At 43.7% G+C, this 19,629-nt stretch overlaps 2 protein-coding genes across 4 annotated transcripts in view; one reads left to right on the top strand and one right to left on the bottom strand.

Annotated features, from left to right (window-relative positions):
• The window catches only part of LOC147111830 (uncharacterized), a 340,177-nt gene that overhangs the window by 143,210 nt on the left and 177,338 nt on the right, over positions 1 to 19,629 (top strand). The gene's annotated exons all lie outside the window — the stretch shown is intronic.
• LOC147111831 (thiamine pyrophosphokinase 1-like) overlaps positions 1 to 19,629 on the bottom strand; it is a 134,907-nt gene that overhangs the window by 18,348 nt on the left and 96,930 nt on the right. For all 3 annotated transcript variants that reach the window (XM_085999106.1, XM_085999105.1, XM_085999103.1), the window contains one exon: positions 13,752 to 13,824. In XM_085999106.1, coding sequence (XP_085855232.1) covers positions 13,752 to 13,824 — 73 coding nt within the window. The remainder of the gene's footprint in view (positions 1 to 13,751; positions 13,825 to 19,629) is intronic.

Here is a 19,629-nt window from a genome sequence, read left to right as displayed (position 1 = left end):
TTGAACCAGCCATTAGGGCGGTTAGTCCTATGGCGGGAGGGTTTTACGGGCTCCCACAAGCTATACAAGGAGGGGGGGCCACCCACACCCACGAACGCAAATATCCCACTGGATGTCAACCCAGAATTTAGAGCCGGAGCTCCGACTCCACTTGCCGGGACTGTCTGGAGCGGGGTTCGAAACCCTACCCTGATCTGGCCCAGCGGCGGGGATCCTACCGCTATGACAAACGCCCAATCCGATTAGCAACGTGAAGTGGCAGCATAGGGCTCCAGTCACGGGGAGGGAAAAGGCGCAGGAAACATATGGGTGTCACCTTTTGTGCGGAGTGGGCCTTTTGCGTAGCAGTAAGCATCCCCGCCGCTGGGCCAGAAGGAGTAGGGTTTTGAACCCCACTCCAGACAGTCCCGGCAAGTGGAGTCGGAGCTCCAACTTTAAATTCTGGGTGGACATCCAGCGGGATACTTGCGTCCGTGGGTGTTGGTGGCCCTCCCCCCCCCTCAGATGGGTTGTGGGAGCCCGTAAAACCCTCCCGCCATAGGACTAACCACCCTAATGGCTGGTTCAAAGATGGTTACGGTCACGGAATGAGCGTTAATCACGGCCATAAATCCTTCCACCACTTCATACAGTTCCCCAAAGGGAACAGTGTGAGGATACGTCCGATGATGACCTCTTGCGCAATGCACCTCCTTGGACCCTCAGTCGCAGATGCGAGGGGGCAAGTCGTGCAAGTGTTAAATTTTTTATTTTATTGACATGTAAAATGTTGGCCCAATAATTCCCTTCCAAATGCGCTAGTACGGTCGGGGTACTTACGCATCTGGCCGGATGAAATGCCGGTTTTCAGCATGCACAGTGCATGTGGGGAAAACCGGCATTTCCTGTCCTCTGAACGAAGGGGTTCAGAGGCAGAACGCGTGCGACTGCACATGCAGCGCGTGCGCAGTATAATTCGCCGCTTTCATTAATGCTTTCAGTGAGGTCCAGTCATTACAACTTACACATGAAAAAAGCATGGGTACAGTTGCTACAGAGGCTGCGGAGGAAGATATTTCTTATCGTGGAGCTTCTGAAAGTATGTATGTCTGTATATATTCCTTTGCGTGTTATGTATATATTCCTTTACTTATGTGTATGAATGTATTATTTAATTATGACTTTCAGAGAAAGTAACTTATTGGAAAATCAGAATTAAAAACATACATTCATAGTAAAGGAATATAAAACATACATACATATACGTAAAGGAATATATGTGGACATACATACATAACTCATTCTCACATTCCATTCACACAGCCACAATTGCTCCTTCTACCTACCGTTCTGAAAACCCTTTAAAAAAAAAAATTTTTAACTTTAAAACTTATTTAAAATTTCTTAAAATAACTTCCCTCCCTTTCCCAAACAAAAATATTGCATTTCAAAAGCTCCACGATAAAATATATCTTCCTCCGCAGCCAATGAACCACTTTACACTTGCTTTTTTTCAGTGTAACTTCTAAGGACTTAACCTCACGGATTTCATGAATGAAATCCACGAAGTTCACTGCGCAAGCGCTGCCTGTGCAGTCGCACGCGCTCGAGGTCTGGAAATGCCGGCGTTCCCCGCATGCGCTGTTCATGCTGAACGCCGGCATTTCCAACGGCCAGAAGCGTGAGTAAGCAGACCGTACTCACGCTTCTGGCCTGGAATTTCTGGCCCAGTATCTCAACAATGCAGCACTCCTTCTCTACTGCAATGACATGTGAGCCCAGGTTACATGCTGATGTCTGAGAGTGGGGCTTGAACCCACAACCTTTTGCCTCAGAGGCAAGAATGCTACCAACCAAACCAAGCTGGTACGTTTACACTGCAAATCTGGCATTGATGCAAAGCGATTTTAATTTTGCACTGATTCAATTTGGAATCAGAGCCCAACCTGATCTCAAAATGAAGCAAATTGAGATTCCCTGGAGATGGTTGTCTCACATCATTTCAGTTTGGAACTAAGTGGAATGTAACTCTAGTGTGGTGCCAGACCTGGCTTACAAGTGCTAAAGTGCTTTGGAACTCCTGGGAGCATATTAAACCTACATTACATCACTTTAAATAGTAAAGTGGGCAGGGATTCCCCCCTCCTCACTCTCTAAATATTTCAACTTCTAATTGTTGGAAAAGACCTTTGTGCATGTATGTATCCAGGCATGAGCAGAGCTCTCTCCTAAACAGGACAGCCAGGTAGGAGCCAAGCAATGTTAACAGGGTTCTTCCTGGCTGGAATGTGCACTTCAGCAGCTGGTCTCAGACCAATAGCTGCAGTGTAAATGTGTCCTTATAAGGACAGTAAAACTGGTAAGTTCAACTCAGGAAATAAAAAGCTTGAACACTTCGGAGAATGTTATAGCTAATAAATACAACCTGCAGGGTAGTCAAGGTTCAAATGCAGTTCCAACATAAATCAATACATGCTTCTTTGGGGTGGTATTGAGTCACATCATGTTGGAGCCCCAACAGTGTCTGCCATGAGATAGGTCAGGCATGGATTCAATCCTACAATGATAACAGATGAGCTATTGATCTCAACCATGTCACCAAAGAAAGGCAAAAAGCACAAAGCAGGCAATTCCCACAGGGAAGTAGTGAAACAGTTGAAAGGTCACCAAGGACAGCTCTCATACATCTCCTAATAATTGGCTTCCGAGAAGTACTGGCAGAAACCTGGCATCAGAATGCCTGTCCTTTCATCTGCAAGAAAAGTCACACAAAAATGTAGAAAGAGAGAAATACCTTCAAACGCTCTACAGCTGAACTGTTTCATGCTGGAGAAGTTTTTATGCCAATTATTTGGAGAGGAAAGGACTGAAGTTAAAGTGAATGTTTGAAACATTGAAGTGACATAATCACCCGTTACTGTAGGTCACATTTGGACCAAGTTTCATCAACACCAGAAAACTTCACAGTTTTTGTTTGGGAAGTGTACACATGGCATTTAGGTCACCAGCTGAAGCAATATTGCTATCAGAGCAGGAACAGAAAAGAAAGGTGGTACAAGCATCACAGCATGGCAATGAGGAAAAGGCCTTATGAAGAGGCTAATATCAGAGAAGCCTATCAGAGAAGCAATGCATAGATGATTGGCTCAACACTCGATCAACAGAGGATGAGCACAAGAGATTCTCAAAAATCTGTGTTCTGGACTTATTACATGCAGATAGCACCCTCTAGTGGTAGTTAGTGTATAGCAGTGTTAGTATATAGCAATATGTTATTTGACCTTCCTGTCTTGACCCAGTAGTAGTATTCCAGGAAGAACCTGCTGAGTTATGGAGAAGCTCACATGAGGGATTCTCAATCCTGTGGCATCCTTCTCATACGCTAGGCAAGACGCAATGTCTGTGAGTATCTTTGTTTAATAACATGATAACAACCTTGTCAGTGTAGTATTTTGACAATACTTTGTCTATAAGAAGTTATTAGTTGTTAGCTACCGAGGTTTAGCTCCAGTGCTAGTTAGTTATGCAATTAGTCTATTCTGTTGTCATAAACATATTTATATCTTATGTAACATCTAATGTATAGTACTCAGTTCTGTGTACAAAACATACTTTGTCTTTGTTTACAGTTTCACAAATTTGTTCAAGTAAAGCTTCAAACCAGCAAACCCGCTTCTCGAGGAATTATTTGAATGAGTGTTTAGCTGGCTGGATAACTAGATAGGAGTACGTCTAGCGAGACCAGTACAGTGAAAAGACAGCATTACGGCTAGCTGTGAAGAGAGGAGATCCTCCACGTGGAGCAGCAAGGAGTCAGAGTAGGCCATCACGACAGAGCCAGCTTAAGTCTTCACCTTGTACACCACACTTACCTCACATCAACATATCAGAAGGTAATACCGAAAACGCTACTCAGCGAGTAGAAGATCTTAAACAGCTGGATGAAACTAATGAAAGTGACAAACTGTCTATAAGCTCTCGTTACTACAGATCGCCAGCTGGTTCACGATCGTCAGGTGGTTCTAGGGTAAGCCTGGCCATCGCCAAAGCACGGGCTAAGCTAGAAGCAGCCCAAGCCAGAGCTGCTTATGCCGACAAAGAAATAGAAATAAAAGTTGAACAGGCCCGTCTCCAAGCTGAACTCCAAGCTGACAAGGCCCGTCTCCAAGCTGAACAGGCCCGTCTCCAAGCTGAACAGGCCTGTCTCCAAGTTGGACGCCAAGCTGAACAGGCCCGTCTTCAAGCCACATTAGACGCTCTGCAGGAAGAAAAAGAGATAGATGCTGCATTAGCTGAGGCACAAGTATTCGAGGCAGTTTTAGTGGAAGCTGATCCTGAGGCAGCTAACAAACCTTTAATTCCCGTTCCGCGGCAGAGTCAACGACAGCGCACCAGAGATTACGTGAGCGACCAAGCCGACATACAGTTTACGAGAGAGAGGGATGAAGACCCACACATCTCTACAGGCTCAAGTACTTCATATAACATGCCCCATGTCACTAACCAAGGTCAAAATGGACAGCGTGCCTCAAGTCACAGGATCCTCCCCTGCAAAAAAAGGACACGGTGCAGAGGAATGGAGCGCTGAAGAGAGAAAGTCAGCAGCAAACCCCCTCTCGTTTCCTTGAGACCCCCATCAGAGCCCCTACTCAAGTCAACCCTGGCACAGGTCCCAGCACCTACGACCTTGCCAAATACCTTGCACGCAGCCAGCTGGTTAACCACGTTTGATCATAGACCAGAGAATTATCGGGTGTGGAAGTCCTGCTTCCACGATGCCATATCGGGCTTAGACCTGTCGGCAGGAGAAGAGCTCGACCTCCTTATCAAATGGCTCGGCCCAGAGTCCGCCGGACAGGCACACAGGATAAAAGTGGTCAATGTGGGACATCCGCCAGCGGGGTTGAAGATGGCTTGGGCGAGGCTGGAAGAAAGCTACGGCTCGCCTGAAACCATTGAAAGGGCTCTCTTTGCCAGGTTGGAGAACTTTCCGAAGTTGACAAATAAGGAACCCCAGAAGCTCCGCGACCTTGGAGATCTGCTGTCGGAACTCGAAGCCGCAAAGCAGGACAGCTACCTACCCGGCCTATCGTACTTAGACACTTCCAGAGGGGTGAGTCCCATCATTGAGAAGCTTCCATTCAATCTGCAGAAGAAGTGGATATCACTCGGGTCAGAGTTCAAGCTAAAGCACAACGTTACCTTCCCTCCATTCTCTGTGTTTACCAACTTCATCCGTAAAGAAGCCAAAGCCAGGACCGACCCCAGCTTCAACCTCTTCTCCTCCCACACAGCACTTGCCAGAAGAGACAAGTTTGACAGACATGGAAAGGCACCAATATCTGTCCACAAAATGCAAGTGTCTTCAACCGAGAACACGAGGGATCAGAAGAAATCTGAGCATATGAGCAAACAATGCCCCATCCACAACAAGCCCCATCCATTAAGGAAGTGCAGAGGCTTCAGAGAGATGTCCCTGGAAGACCGAAAACAGTATCTCAAAGAGAACTCTATATGTTTCAAGTGCTGCTCTTCCACGAACCATCTCGCCAAGAACTGCAAGGTAGATGCAAAATGCACAGAATGCGAAAGTGATCGGCACATTTCAGCACTCCACCCAGGCCCAGCTCCTTGGAAGTCAGAGTTGTCTCCTCCCGCCTCAGAGCACGGCGGGGAGAGAGAGGGAGCTGCCGGTCCGGAGATTACATCCAAGTGCACCGAGGTGTGTGGAGAAGGAGTGAGCGCAAGAGCATGCTCCAAGATATGCCTCGTTAATGTGTACCCTGTAGGACGTCGCCAGGAATCTGAAAAGATGTATGCCATACTAGATAAACAAAGCAACCGTTCTCTAGCAAGATCCCAGTTCTTCGACATCTTCAAGGTCAAAGGAAGTCCGTCGCCTTACACGCTGAAGACGTGTGCTGGACTTTCAGAGACAGCTGGCAGGAGGGCCTGTGGTTATGTTGTTGAGTCAGTCAATGGGATGATTAGTCTCCCCCTTCCTACACTCATCGAATGTAATCAAGTCCCCAACAACCGTTCTGAGATTCCCATTCCGAATGCAGCTTATCACCACCGTCATCTGAGACGCATTGCAGACGAGATCCCACCTCTTGACCCAGACGCGGACATACTTCTGTTGTTGGGAAGGGACATCCTGAGGGTACATAAGATAAGGAAACAGATCAACGGTCCACATGACGCCCCTTTCGCCCAAAGGCTAGACCTCAGCTGGGTCGTTGTTGGAGACGTGTGCCTCAGGGGTGCTCACAAGCCATCTCAGGTGAGCACACTCAAGACTTCCATCTTGGAGAATGGTCGTCCAAGTTACCTTACCTCATGCAGTAGTCAGATCCGAGTGACAGAGAAGTTCAGTCATACGGCCCAGCCTCAGAACTCCCCAGCGCTGATCTCCGCAGACAGCACACAGATGATGCTCACTGGAGAGAACCCGCGTCAGTCAGTCTTCTGTCGCACCGCCAATGACCACAAACTTGCTCCATCGATCGATGACATGAGATTCCTCCAGATTATGGACAATGAGGTCTCTCGTGACAGCTCTAACAGCTGGGTTGCACCCTTACTTTTCCAGAACCCCAGACGACGGCTGCCGAACAACAGGGAGTATGCCTATAATCGTCTTAACTCACTCCGTCGCACACTTGAGAAGAAGCCAAAGATGAAAGCGCACTTCCTAGAGTTTGTCAAGAAAATGCTTGTCAACGATCATGCAGAGCAAGCTCCTCCACTCCAGGAAGGCCAAGAATGTTGGTACCTCCCCTCCTTCGGAGTCTATCACCCCAAAAAGCCGGAACAAATCCACGTGGTGTTTGACTCCAGTGCACCATATCAGGGAGTCTCTCTCAACAACGTACTCGTCACAGGGCCCGATCTCAACAACAGCTTCTTGGGGGTACTCATGAGATTCAGGAAAGAGCCCGTCACCATCACTGCCGATATCCAGCACGTTTCACTGCTTTGTGGTGAGAGAAGACCACAGAGACTTCCTCCGCTTCCTGTGGTATCGCAACAACGACCCCAACAGAGACATTGTGGACTACAGAATGTGTGTCCATGTCTTCGGGAATAGCCCATCCCCTGCTGTTGCCATATACGGACTAAGGAGGGCTGCCAAGTAAGAAGATGATGACTTTGGCAGTGATGTGAGAGGGTTCATCGAACGAGAGTTCTACGTCGACGATGCACTGAAGTCATTCCTGACCGAAGCAGAAGCCATCAGTACTCTTGGACGAGCTCAGGAACTACTTGCACTATCCAACCTCAGGCTACACAAGATAGCCTCGAACAGACCAGCAGTGATGGAGGCATTCCCCCCTGAAGATCGTGCTAAGGGCGTCAAGGATCTAGACCTCTTCACTGATGACCTCCCCCTACAGCGTAGCCTAGGAGTCAGAACATAGGAGTCTTGGAACATAGCAACAGACACGTTCACGTTCCAAGCCTGAGATGACAAGAAACCCTTCACACGTAGAGGAGTGCTCTCTACAGCCAACAGCCTATACGACCCTCTCGGCTTCTTAGCCCCTGTCACCATACAAGGCAGGCTGCTCCTCAGGGAACTCTCCACACGCGCTGAAGAGTGGGATTCACCCCTCCCTGAAGAGATGGAAGCAGAGTGGGACAGATGGAGAGACTCACTTCAAGACTTACAGGAGATCCGAATAATTTGCTCCTATACGTCCTTCTCTCCCTCAAATGCCCAATTCAAAGAGCTTTGTGTCTTAGCAGACGCATCCGCTAAGGCCATTGCAAGTGCGGCTTATCTGAAGGTCACCACTCAAGATGGACAAAGCAAAGTCGGCTTCCTCTTTGGTAAGGCTAGGTTAGCACCCCAGCCAGACCTCACCATACCCAGATTGGAACTGTGCGCAGCAGTATTAGCAGTTGAGATTGCAGAGTTCATAGTAGAGGAGATTGATCTGAAGTTCGACAGCATCACGTATTATATAGACAGCAAAGTGGTGCTAGGATACATCCATAACCAAAGCAGACGGTTCTACGTATACGTGAACAACAGGGTCCAACGTATTCGACAGTCCACATCCCCCGACCAGTGGAGGTACGTCCCCACAGACCTGAACCCAGCTGACCATGGGTCTAGATCTGTAACAGCGTCCCTTCTCAGCAGCACGACTTGGCTGTCAGGACCTGCACTCCTCTGAACTCAATGAGTCATTCGACCTCCTCAACCCTGTTTCTGACTCCGAGATACGCCCACAAGTCACAGCGAATGTTACTCAAATCTCTAAGGACCTGATGAGCACCAAACGCTTCGAGCGTTTCTCCAAATGGAACACTCTCATAAAGACAGTAGCACGCCTAACCCACATAGCTCATACCTTCTCCCAGTCTACACAAGAGAGTAGCTGCCATGGGTGGCACATCTGTCGTAAGTGTCCCTCTGAAGAGGAGCTCAAGAGAGCCAAAATCCTTGTCATGAAGAGCGTACAACATGAGTGTTACTCAGAAGAGTTGAAGTGCATAGCAGCAGAACGCAACCTACCCCCTCACAGCAGTCTATGGAAGCTGCATCCTATCGTCGACACCAACGGACTTCTCAGAGTCTGGCAGACATGTTTTGGGGCAGGTGGCGACGGGAGTACCTCAACACACTGCAGAGCCGATGCAAGTGGCAGGACAAGAGACCAGATCTCAAAGAAGGAGATGTTGTCTTGATGAAGGACAGTCAGACAAAAAGGAATGAATGGCCTATGGCTATCATCGTGAAGTCCCATCCCAGCCAGGACGGGAGAGTGAGAAAGGTGGACTTGAGAGTCGTCAAAGAAGGCACAGCAAAGGTCTTCTCTCGGCCTGTCTCTGAGGTGGTCCTTCTTTTGTCGCCAGAGGACTCCAGTGACAAGTAGGGTTAGGATTATGTGGAGTTGTTAACGACCCTAGATGGGGAGTGTTCTGGACTTATTACATGCAAATAGCACCATCTAGTGGTAGTTAGTGTATAGCAGTGTTAGTATATAGCAATATGTTGTTTGACCTTCCTGTTTTGACCCAGAAGTAGTATTCCAGGAAGAACCTGCTGAGTTATGGAGAAGTTCATGAGGGATTCTCAATCCTGTGGCATCCTTCTCATACGCTAGGCAAGACGCAATGTCTGTGAGTATCTTTGTTTAATAACATGATAACAACCTTGTCAGTGTAGTATTTTGACAATACTTTGTCTATAAGAAGTTATTAGTTGTTAGCTACCGAGGTTTAGCTCCAGTGCTAGTTAGTTATGCAATTAGTCTATTTGGTTGTCATAAACATGTTTATATCTTATGTAACATCTAATGTATAGTACTCAGTTCTGTGTACAAAACATACTTTGTCTTTGTTTACAGTTTCACAAATTTGTTCAAGTAAAGCTTCAAACCAGCAAACCCGCTTCTCGAGGAATTATTTGAATGAGTGTTTAGCTGGCTGGATAATTAGATAGGAGTACGTCTAGCGAGACCAGTACAATCTTATTCTCACCCATTTTACATAAATGTCATTGCTTTCATACCCAAATCTTACTGAGAGTTGCCAATCAAAAGAAAATAACATTCTATTTATGTAGGAGTACAGACAGTTGATAATTTTTTGTTATTCAATAGTCTCTCATTTGTAGAATATATTCAGCTGTGTGGACTAGGGCTAATTTCTTATTTTCAGTCACCAATACATCCTTAGTTAATGCTCTGAAAATAGCACCTTTTAATATTTTGTCACAGTGAGAGTCTACATTTCTCTCGCTGTGACTCATTGCTGTGGCAAAAGAACATTTTTAAAGATAGCAGTCCAGGGTGAAAATCAAGTGTAGCCAGAACCATAATTTAGATATACACTAGTTTTTTTTTTTGCTGTTAGCAACTACTTTGACATCTACCTTTGGGCCATTTACTGTGGGGGCTGAAATTCCCAATAAGAACCCTGTATGCTACAAATTTGAAGCTCAGCCCTAACACTTTGGAAGGCAGAAGAGACAGCCCTCAGCAACGTAGCTCTCTGGGCCTCTATGACAACAATGTGAGCATCCACTGAAGAGGCACAAACTCCTCTTAGGACTTCTGTCATGGAGCATCTGCTGCAGGTGTTGCTGGAACTGTCACATATCCATGGTGAATTGCAAAGTTGTGAATCCATCATCTAATGTCCTGCACATGCAACTGGTAGACTCCTCCACCTGCAGCACACAGGTCCCAATGTCGTTATCAACTCTGAATGCTCTCCAGCATCATTCTTTTTAAAAGCAGGACTTAGGAGATTCAGATCCCCAGCTATTCTGCAAAGAGGCTATGTACGCAACCTCACCCTCCAGCCAGCAATGTTTTTCTTTTCGTGTGTCACCAGAAGCTGTTCCGGCTCACTCATGCTCTGTGCATTGCCCAGTGCACTGACCTTCTGTTCAGTCTCTAACTCAACTCGTGTGGATGTCTCTGAGCCAATGAGGGACAGAGTGAGTGACAGCGTGGGGTGTGTAGTGCTGCTTGGCCAGATGTGCTAGCGTTGTATGTATTTCTTCAGGCACATCTATGGGAGAAAGAGAGAGGTTGCAAACAGTTTCCTAATGAATAGAGTTCACATATAACTAACAGTAGAAGGTGTGACATGAGGGTTTCATGATATGGTTTGCTGACAGTTATTTTTACAACAGGTAAAAACAGAGGAGAAGCAGAAGTTTACTTTAACCTTCAATTGACACATGCCATTCTAGTTCCCCATTTCTAACACCTTCTGTGGCCTCCCATCCTAGGCTCTCTCATAGAAGACAAGTGACTCAAATTGTGGAGTTGCAAATCTCTTGAGAACTAATCAAGGAAAACCAGCAAAGCTTTGTAAAAGACCAGTTGAGTTGGAGTTCTTTGATGAAATAAAGGTGCATTTTGATAAAAGAAATGCAGCAGACATGGTCTCTATAAATTTTTGAAAGGTGTTTGATAAGGTGCCTCATAGAAAGTTTATTGATAAAATTAAGATACACGATATTAAAGGGAATGTGGACACATGGATAGGAAGTTTATTAAAGGTTAGAAAACAGGAAGTTGTGGTTAATGGATAATTCTCAGACTGGAAGGATGTAAACAACCCCCGAGATTAGTATTGGGACAACTGCTCTTCTCAATAAATATAAATGATCAAAATTGGCAGACGGCACAAACAAATGGATTGTGGTTAATTGTGAAGAAAATTGTAAATTATGTCAGGAGAACATAATTTAGTAGATTGAGCAGATAGCTGTCAGAGAACTTTAATGCACAGACATACTTCAACAGTATCTCCAGCCTCACACCTCTACCACCAAGAAGATTAAGAGTAAAAAGATCATGGGAATACTATGACCTCCAAGTTTTCCTCCAGTCACACACCATCCTGACTTGGATATATAACACTGTTCCTCCATCAAGATCATGCAATTTCCTACCTAGCACCATCTTGACAGCACCATAAACAATGGACTGCAATGGTTCAAGCAAAGGCCCACCAGCATCTTCTCAGGGAAACTAAGGACAGGAAATAAATGAGTTGTTGACAGTGTCACCCAAATCCAGGGAACAAATTGGGGAAAAAAAGGACTTAATGACCCAGAAATTCAGGTTGGAGGCTTCTCGCGGGTGCAAGCCTCCGACCTGCACTTACCTAGCGCGCCAGCCGTTGTTCTGTGAGCCCGCGAGGGATTCCGATCCTGGGCCGCCTCCAACTGCCGGCGCGCAGTGCTTGCGTATCCCAGGGGCGCAGTTAATTTGAAGCGTCCCCTGGGATCACGTGGGCCATGGAGAGCCAATCATTGCAGGGAATCTATTCATAGATTTGACAGGAAGACCTGTCAAATCTGTGAATACAATTCAGCCCCAAAACATCACTAAAACTTCAAATAAATTTTTTTTTAATCACATTTTTAAAATAACTATAAATTACATAAAATAACTTTTAAACAATAATTAAAATTTTTGAAAAAATTAATTACAGTTTCTAACGGGGCTAAAAATAAACTTACCTTTCTTTAAAGTATTTAAAAATATAAACCTGTGGAAAAAATGTTTTAATTTAACTTAATTCACCACTTACCTTGTTAAAAGCAGGCCTTGCGACTGCTTTTTACACGCGTAGCTCCTGGAGACTTACGCTCCCGGAGAAAGCTGCAAAAAAAAACGGAAGTTCCAGGCGCACGCGCTGCCTCTCCGTCGCATGTGTTCGACCTGTGAACCCCTTCCTTTAAGGGAACGGAAGTTCCGGTTTCCCACACATGCATAGTGCATGCATGAAACCGGCACTTTCGTTGGGCCTACGCATGAGTACCCAGCGCGTACTCACCCGTGGGGACCCGAAGTTCTGGCCCATTAACTTTATAATTTTGGACATAAGGAATTACAGCATGAAACTGGGGTACAGTGGTGTACTGGTTATGTTACTGGACTAGTAATACAAAGGCCTGGACTAAAAATCAAGGGAACTTGAGTTCAAATCCCACCATGGCAGTTTGAGAATTTGAAATCATTTTTCTTTTTTAAAAGCTGGAAATGGACAGCTGGCATTTGTAAAAGTGACCATGAAGCTGTCAGAGAGTCGTAAAAATCCAACTGGTTCACCAATGTCCTTTAGAGAATGAAACCTGCTATCCTTATCCGGTCTGGCCTATATGTGACTCCAGTCCCACACCAATATGGTTGACTCTTAACTGCTCTCTGAAGTGACCTAGCAAGCCACTCAGTTGTATCAAACTGCAACCCAGCGGTTCAAGCAGACCCACTACCATCTTTTCAGCAACCAGGGATGGTCAATAAACACCAGCCTTCCTAACAAAGCCCATATCCTGAAAATGAATTAAAAAAACAGCGAGGCATTGAATGGCATTGCAGACAGAGTATTATTTTGTTTTCCAGAAACTGAACATTGTAAGCAACTCAGATAATGCATTGTGAATTGTTTTCTATGATTGTCAAGTACATGAAAATGATTGTACAACTTACCAGACTCTGAGAGAAGCATGTGGCATGACTGTTAACTCCACATGGAGTTGAGATCTAATAGCTTCCTGTTTGGCCAGAGATTGACCTTTAGTATCAAATATGTAATGTTTGTGGCTCAGTTTTCATTTTGTGAGGTCATTATTCTGTTTTCTACAATCTGATGGATTTGTGTTAACTTTTCACTTTATACAATCCCATCCTTTAGCTTGTTCCTGTGGCTTTGAAAAGATTCCTTCTGTTCCAAAAAATGTCTCTCTCCATTTTTGGAATTCCATCATCAGGGTATAAGAAGTGCAACTTTACTAAAAAGTGACATCCTTTGTTTTTTTCGGCACCTTTTTGTGAATTTTCCACAAGCACAATACATCCCATTACTTGTACAGGTCAAGTGGATACAATATTGATAATGATGAGCTACTATTTGATTGGATATCTTAAGTTTCTGCTGACAGGAAGGCAACATTTAGGTGAGCCAAAAATAGATTGTTACTGGTGCAGCATAAATTGGTCAAAATGTCCTTCCCCCAACTCACATTTACAACTTTTTTTTGCCATAGTGATCATCTGGCATTACAAGTCAGAAGATTAAAAAAATATATATATATTACACAGTAATCAATGCCAAGTGGCCATTCCTTATCTTGATGAACTGTCAAATATCTTATTCATGACAAATTAGATTAATGACTAGATTAAAAACACTTTGAGGGCCAATTCAAAACAAACACTGGTATAAATATTATCCAGTACTTTATAATTGGCCACTTCCACTTTAGGATAATCTAAATGTATGCTGCCTTTTACCTTGACTTTGTAAAACTCCTTTACTTCTGGTTTAATGGAATCAAAATCTCCACTGATGAAATGAGGCAGAAATCTAGAAGAAAAGGTAACAGAAACAACCACTTAACATGGGCAAATAGCTTACTTGCACAAAAAACAATCAGTTGCATAAAAAGCTAAATTCAAAGTGGCAGATCTATGGGGCACTGGAATTTTCCACTTGTATTTCTGCACGATTCAACAAGTCTAAAATGTGACCAGGCACCTAAACAATTAAAGTGACATTTTCTTCAGACAGTGAAGGTGAAATTACATAAACCAGACATTTTTTGACATTTATTAAGAAATAAAACTTTCTTAGGGCTGCTGTGATCTAGGCAGAGGTTAAGAATTGCAATTTTAAATTTAAATTCAAGTGTCCTTTAACATTAATATGAATTAGGGAAACATTTCCTCACCAAATGAGTTACATTATACATTTTTATAATTGCAATATAGGTCGCTTCCACTTAGTGCAATTTAAAAGACCTGCTGAAATGGATATGTTGTCTTGAGTAGCTCAACACAAATGTTTTATTACGATAAGAATTCCATTGCTTTTCCTCACTACTTGTAGGCAATAAATGCCCAGTCTTTTAAAAGAATTTCAGAACAAACAGAATTTTCATCAATCAATCACAGTAAAACAGTGGCCCAGATTGTGTGGGGCCGATGACAGCGGACGCACCGCATACTGTACGAAATAGCCGTTAGATTCGTAAATGGGGTTTTAATTCTTAGAACAGAGACTGACAACAAACTGAAGTGATGCGGCCGGGAACGAATAGCAAGAATGTCAGTAAGGTCAAATGGCCGAGGCCAGGGCATGAAATTGATAAGGGAATCGTAAAATGCAAAACAACACAGGATGGTGGGATGATAGTTAGACGATATGGAGCCAGGAAGTCATAAAATGTCCTTAAAGAAACATAACAAGACATTCCTCAGAACTTTAAGAGGAAGGCCTTGTCAACCATGATTGACACCAGGTAATCACCAGCCCACCAAAATAACGTATAAAATATACGACCGAGAAAGGAAAACAGACAGCTAGGGGCGAAGGCTTCCTCGAGGTGGGCATCAATGCTGGCTTATGTCTAACACCTTGATCAAGTTTAACCTCTGAGGTGGAAATCAACACTGGCTAACGGCCTAACACCTCCAACAGCTCGAGGGACGAACTAACAGAAGTGATTGCTGCTGTCGGTTGCAGAGATCCGCTGACCCGAGACCTCCACGCTGTCTCATCAGGCATCTAACCGTCTGTCCATCCATCTGTCCGTCCATCCGGTCGTGGCATTCCGCTTCAGAAATCGTAGATCGCTCTCTACTGTCACGGGTTGTATGTCTATTATGCTTATCTTAACTACATGTAATATCGGATTATGCTTTAAACTGTAGCTCTTTAATACAAAACCTTACAACTCCTAAGACCCTTTGGGTAATCTGTGTGTGACCTGTGATCCAAATCTTAGAATACACCATTGTAAGCCTTGTAAAAGGCCCCGCAAGTTCCGGGTTTCCGCAGGTGCAGCATAGAGTTGGGCTATTTGCCTAATTACTGCCCAACAAATGCCCACGAAACCCTTATGCCTGGTAAAAGCAGATGAAGGGCCTGCTTTCACCAGTGTAAGGGTTAATATAAATGTTAAATTAAAAAATTTTAAACAAAAAATCATCCATAAACATTTAAAATAAGTTTATGTAAATTTTGGTCTGGATTAAAATGTTTTAAATTATTTTTCAAAAAATTACATTTTTATTGTAAATACTTTATAAAAGGGACTTTTCTAATTAAATGTGAAATTTGGAAATTTATTTTTATTCCAGTTGTGTAAGTGATTTAATCATTTGGGGATTCCTCATATGCTAATGGGGATTCTGTTCGTAAATGGCATCCCCATAAGCATATGAGGAATCCTCCTTTCTAATATGTGGACCTGGCACACGGAATCCCAGGGATGCTTCTGAACCGCCTACTTCCCTGGGATCCATGGGCCTTTACGCAGGCGTACGCCTGCAGGCCCAGGACCCGAAGTCTCTGAAGCCCGGGAGCCAGGAGCGGATTTTTTTTCCGGGTCGGAGGCATACTCTGACCGCAAATTCCGGCCCATTATGTTTCCCCCCTGGGCATGTCCAGAAACAGCATCTATTATCATCAATTTCCTATATTGACATGCACAAGTACAAATTCATAATCCGCTGAACAGCAACTCCAATGAAAACACTGCATGAGTAATAATAGGGCTAAGGCTAACTACTGCAATTTTCTGGAAAACGAATTGCATCCAAGTTAAGGGTAATCCAAATCTGTGAACTAAGCCCTCGGGATATGAGTGTAACGTTCTTTCAAACTGAAGATATAAAGGATAGGTGAAGGATTGTGATTCCAGGATTGCTCCACGTTATTAACAGTACCATGGACAATATTAAATCATTTAATACATTTATCTTCTATACTGGAACTTAAAAATCATGTGAATTCAACAGCAATTTTTGATTGTGGGGTAAATTTTAACTTTCACTGCCAGCCAAAAAACTGATGGTAGTGAATTGGCCGCCCATTACAGACCCCTCCCAATTTTCCTTTCCATTGACGGGGTGTCTAACGGGTGGTCGATCTGCAACTGACTGTTTGCCGTCCAGCAGTGAAAGTTAAAATCTATCCTCCTGCATACAAATCTGCCAAATTGAGAACATTAGAAAATTAGTTCCCTGCTACCTAGGGGGCATCTAGGCTGAGCCTGATTCGGTTTGCATATAGATTTTCTCAGCAAGGGATGCTGAAGAACCATCAGGAATGAGAACCCAAGGAGGGTTTTGTCCTCTCTAAATAATGAGTACTGAGGCCGACGTAGCAATCCTACTCCCATAACATCTTAGATCAATACATTCAACACAGATCAACCATTGAGAGAGTTCCTTTTCGTTATTCTTAAATCAATCCTTAAGCCTGCTTTGCAAACAATCACTAATCAGTATTCACATCAACGGGATATGAACATACCATTAAGTTAGCCACCTGCACTAAAAATCTGGAAAAATTAAATACAGTTTCCAAGGCAGCTCCAAATCTACAGGTATGTCTATAAAAGATCACAACTGTGCCAAAGTCTCGATTACGTATCATAACGTGCACCAAGTCCCGTTCACCCATCACTCCTGTGATCGCTGACCTACACTAGTTCCCAATCCAGCAATGCAGCAAATTAAAAATTCTCATCCTTGTGTTCAAATCCCTCCATGGCCTCGCCCCTCCCTATCCTTGTCCAGCCCTACAACCCTCCGAGAACTCGGCATTTCTTCAATTCTGTCCTATTGTGTAGCTCCGATTTCTTTCTCTCCACCATTGGTGGCCGTGCCTTCAGCTATCTAGGTCCTAAGCTCTGGAATTCCCTCCCTAAACCACACTCTCATCCTTTAAGAGGCTCCTTAAAATCTACCTCTTTGACCAAGCTTTTGGTCACCTGTCCTAATATGGCACAGTGTCAAATTATGTACGATAGCACTCCTGTCTAGTGCTTGGAGACGTTTTACTCAGTTAAAGGAGCTATATAAATGCAAGTTGCTGTCGTATGCACAGAATATCACATTGGTCTTAACTTCACCAAATATTGTTCCTTCAATTTTCTCGCCTTCTACCTGATAATATATAACATGTTAATTAACCCTTAATTGATCCCTACTCTTTGTCAGTTCACAGGTGCTAATTGGGAACTGTGGTACAAAGGGAACAGAATCAATGTCAGTCCTAAAATGAACCCGAAGATAATGACACGCTGTTACCATTGACAGCTGATAAGGCCTTTGTTAAAATCCATTTTCTTAAAGTCCAAAACTGTGAGTACATTCTTCGAATGTTAGCCATATTCATATACTATTGGGATTATAGGCAAAAATGTTAGTTAATTTTTATGCAGATACTCCAGTGAAACATTCAGTAAACATTTGAAAAACACCAGTAAAGCAAAAGCAATATTTTCAGACTCTTGTTGCCCTTTATTTTTTATTTGTTTTTCTCCACCTAAATTTAGTCACCCCATTTGGACTAAATTTAATGCTCCAAACTGGGGGCAAGTAATATATCCTAGACCTTTGCAATACTGCTTTGCAGCCAGCCACAAAGGTATAAGGATAGTTCAAACTACTCACTTCATTTTTTTCTCCACTTAGTGCTTTTGATCTTTAATAGCCTGCCTGATATCACATAACTGGACAGAAATTTTTAATCCAGGTATATACAGTACACATTTGGAAGATACCTGGTCCTGAGGCCCAATCTTTGGAGCCATATTTAGGGGAGAGGAGCAGTCGCTCTTGCTCCAGACATATGTGGAGGTCTGTACAAACTTCTTATTTATCTGTCTATATCAAATCATCAATAATTATCACAGACCTTCACGCTGCAAGTAAAATCTTTTATGTATGACTTCTTATCTATCTTTGAACAAAATTTCAAATGGATGTGTACGCTATCCAAATTTAGCATCCAGATCATCCCAACACCCATCCCCGCCCACTCTGCTGCCGTGCTGTTCCACCCACGTCAGTGACATGCGCAGCAGCCGCTCGCGCATCATGCTCCCTCACCTGCTTCAAAAAACATACAGTCCTGCTTTCAACTCTCTAGATTTGGGGTCTTCTGCCGCTATCCTATTTTTTGGTGCACGCTGCTCAAAAATGTATTGATTTAGTAATTCACCGGTGCTTGTTTCTCAATTAATTTATTAGTTCAATTGTGTCAACGTCTTAATTAATTAATTTGCCAATTCCTGCCTCTTTATTAATGCATTGGCGCCTCGTTTCCTATGAATTTATTAATGTATACTTGCTGCTCTGTTCACATATTGATTGGCTGGGGGGGGGGGTGCGCATTGTTCTATTCAGTTATTAATTCACTGATGCCCACTGCATGAAAGGCTTTAGTTATGAAATTGGGGTTCTTTTCATTAGAACAAGAAAGTTTGAGCGGAGATCTAATAGAGGTGATCCAAATGATGCCAAGTGTTAGAAATTAGGGATACTTAAATGTATACAGTTATGCAAATGAAAGTGTGACACGAATAATACTGTGTTTAGATGATTGTATTAGAGCTCGAGACAAGTATGGGGTTAATGTATAAGTTGTGTTTTACTGGAAAACTTGCGAAAATGTTATAGCATTCCACACAGTGGCAGTCACATATGACCTTGTTTCCCGGGCTAGCTGTCTGCTGTGTGTGTGCACTAGGAAGGCTGCTGCCTGTATTTTTAATTTGCCCATATGTTTCTCCCATTACCGCTAACAGAACTGCTTGAGAAGATATGTAGAAGTTAATTAAGTATAAGAACATAATATAGAAGGAATTTATAGGCGTTAATGTATCATCTCAGGATAGAAATGTATCTGTTAGGTTAGGGGGAAATAGTTTGAATAGTGGCTGGCTGAGTAGACAGCTCTAGCATGGGCCTCTGTGCCTGGTACACACTGGCTGCACCAGGGAGGACAAGGATGGGAGAGATAAGAGGAATTCAGATGGATGGGCCTTCAGAATGTATAAACAGGAAAGGCATGTGAGGAAAAGCATAAGGCTCCTTAAGGGAGGATTTTCATTTGTAAGTTTAGACAAAGAACTCAACATGCCATTGGGCACCTTGTTTTATGGGGAACCTCCATAAGTTAGGTGGTCTTGTCAATATTCCACCACAAGTCCACCCCTAAAAAGAGAATAAAAGACATGAAAAACCCACAGTACAGATGGTGGAGTGAAGAGCTTCCGAGAGTGGAGCGATGGTCTAACAGTCTTCCGAGAGTGGACCCATGCTGACCCTAGTCTAACAGTCTTGGCGGTTCTAGAAGAGGGAAAAAGAGGGAGAAAGG

Source organism: Somniosus microcephalus, chromosome 10, assembly GCF_052327205.1.
Source record: "Somniosus microcephalus isolate GS21.2 chromosome 10, FLI_Smic_1.0, whole genome shotgun sequence".
NCBI classification, from domain to species: domain Eukaryota; kingdom Metazoa; phylum Chordata; class Chondrichthyes; order Squaliformes; family Somniosidae; genus Somniosus; species Somniosus microcephalus.
Note: the sequence above shows the minus strand (reverse complement) of the source record. Positions and strands in the feature narration are given on the sequence as shown.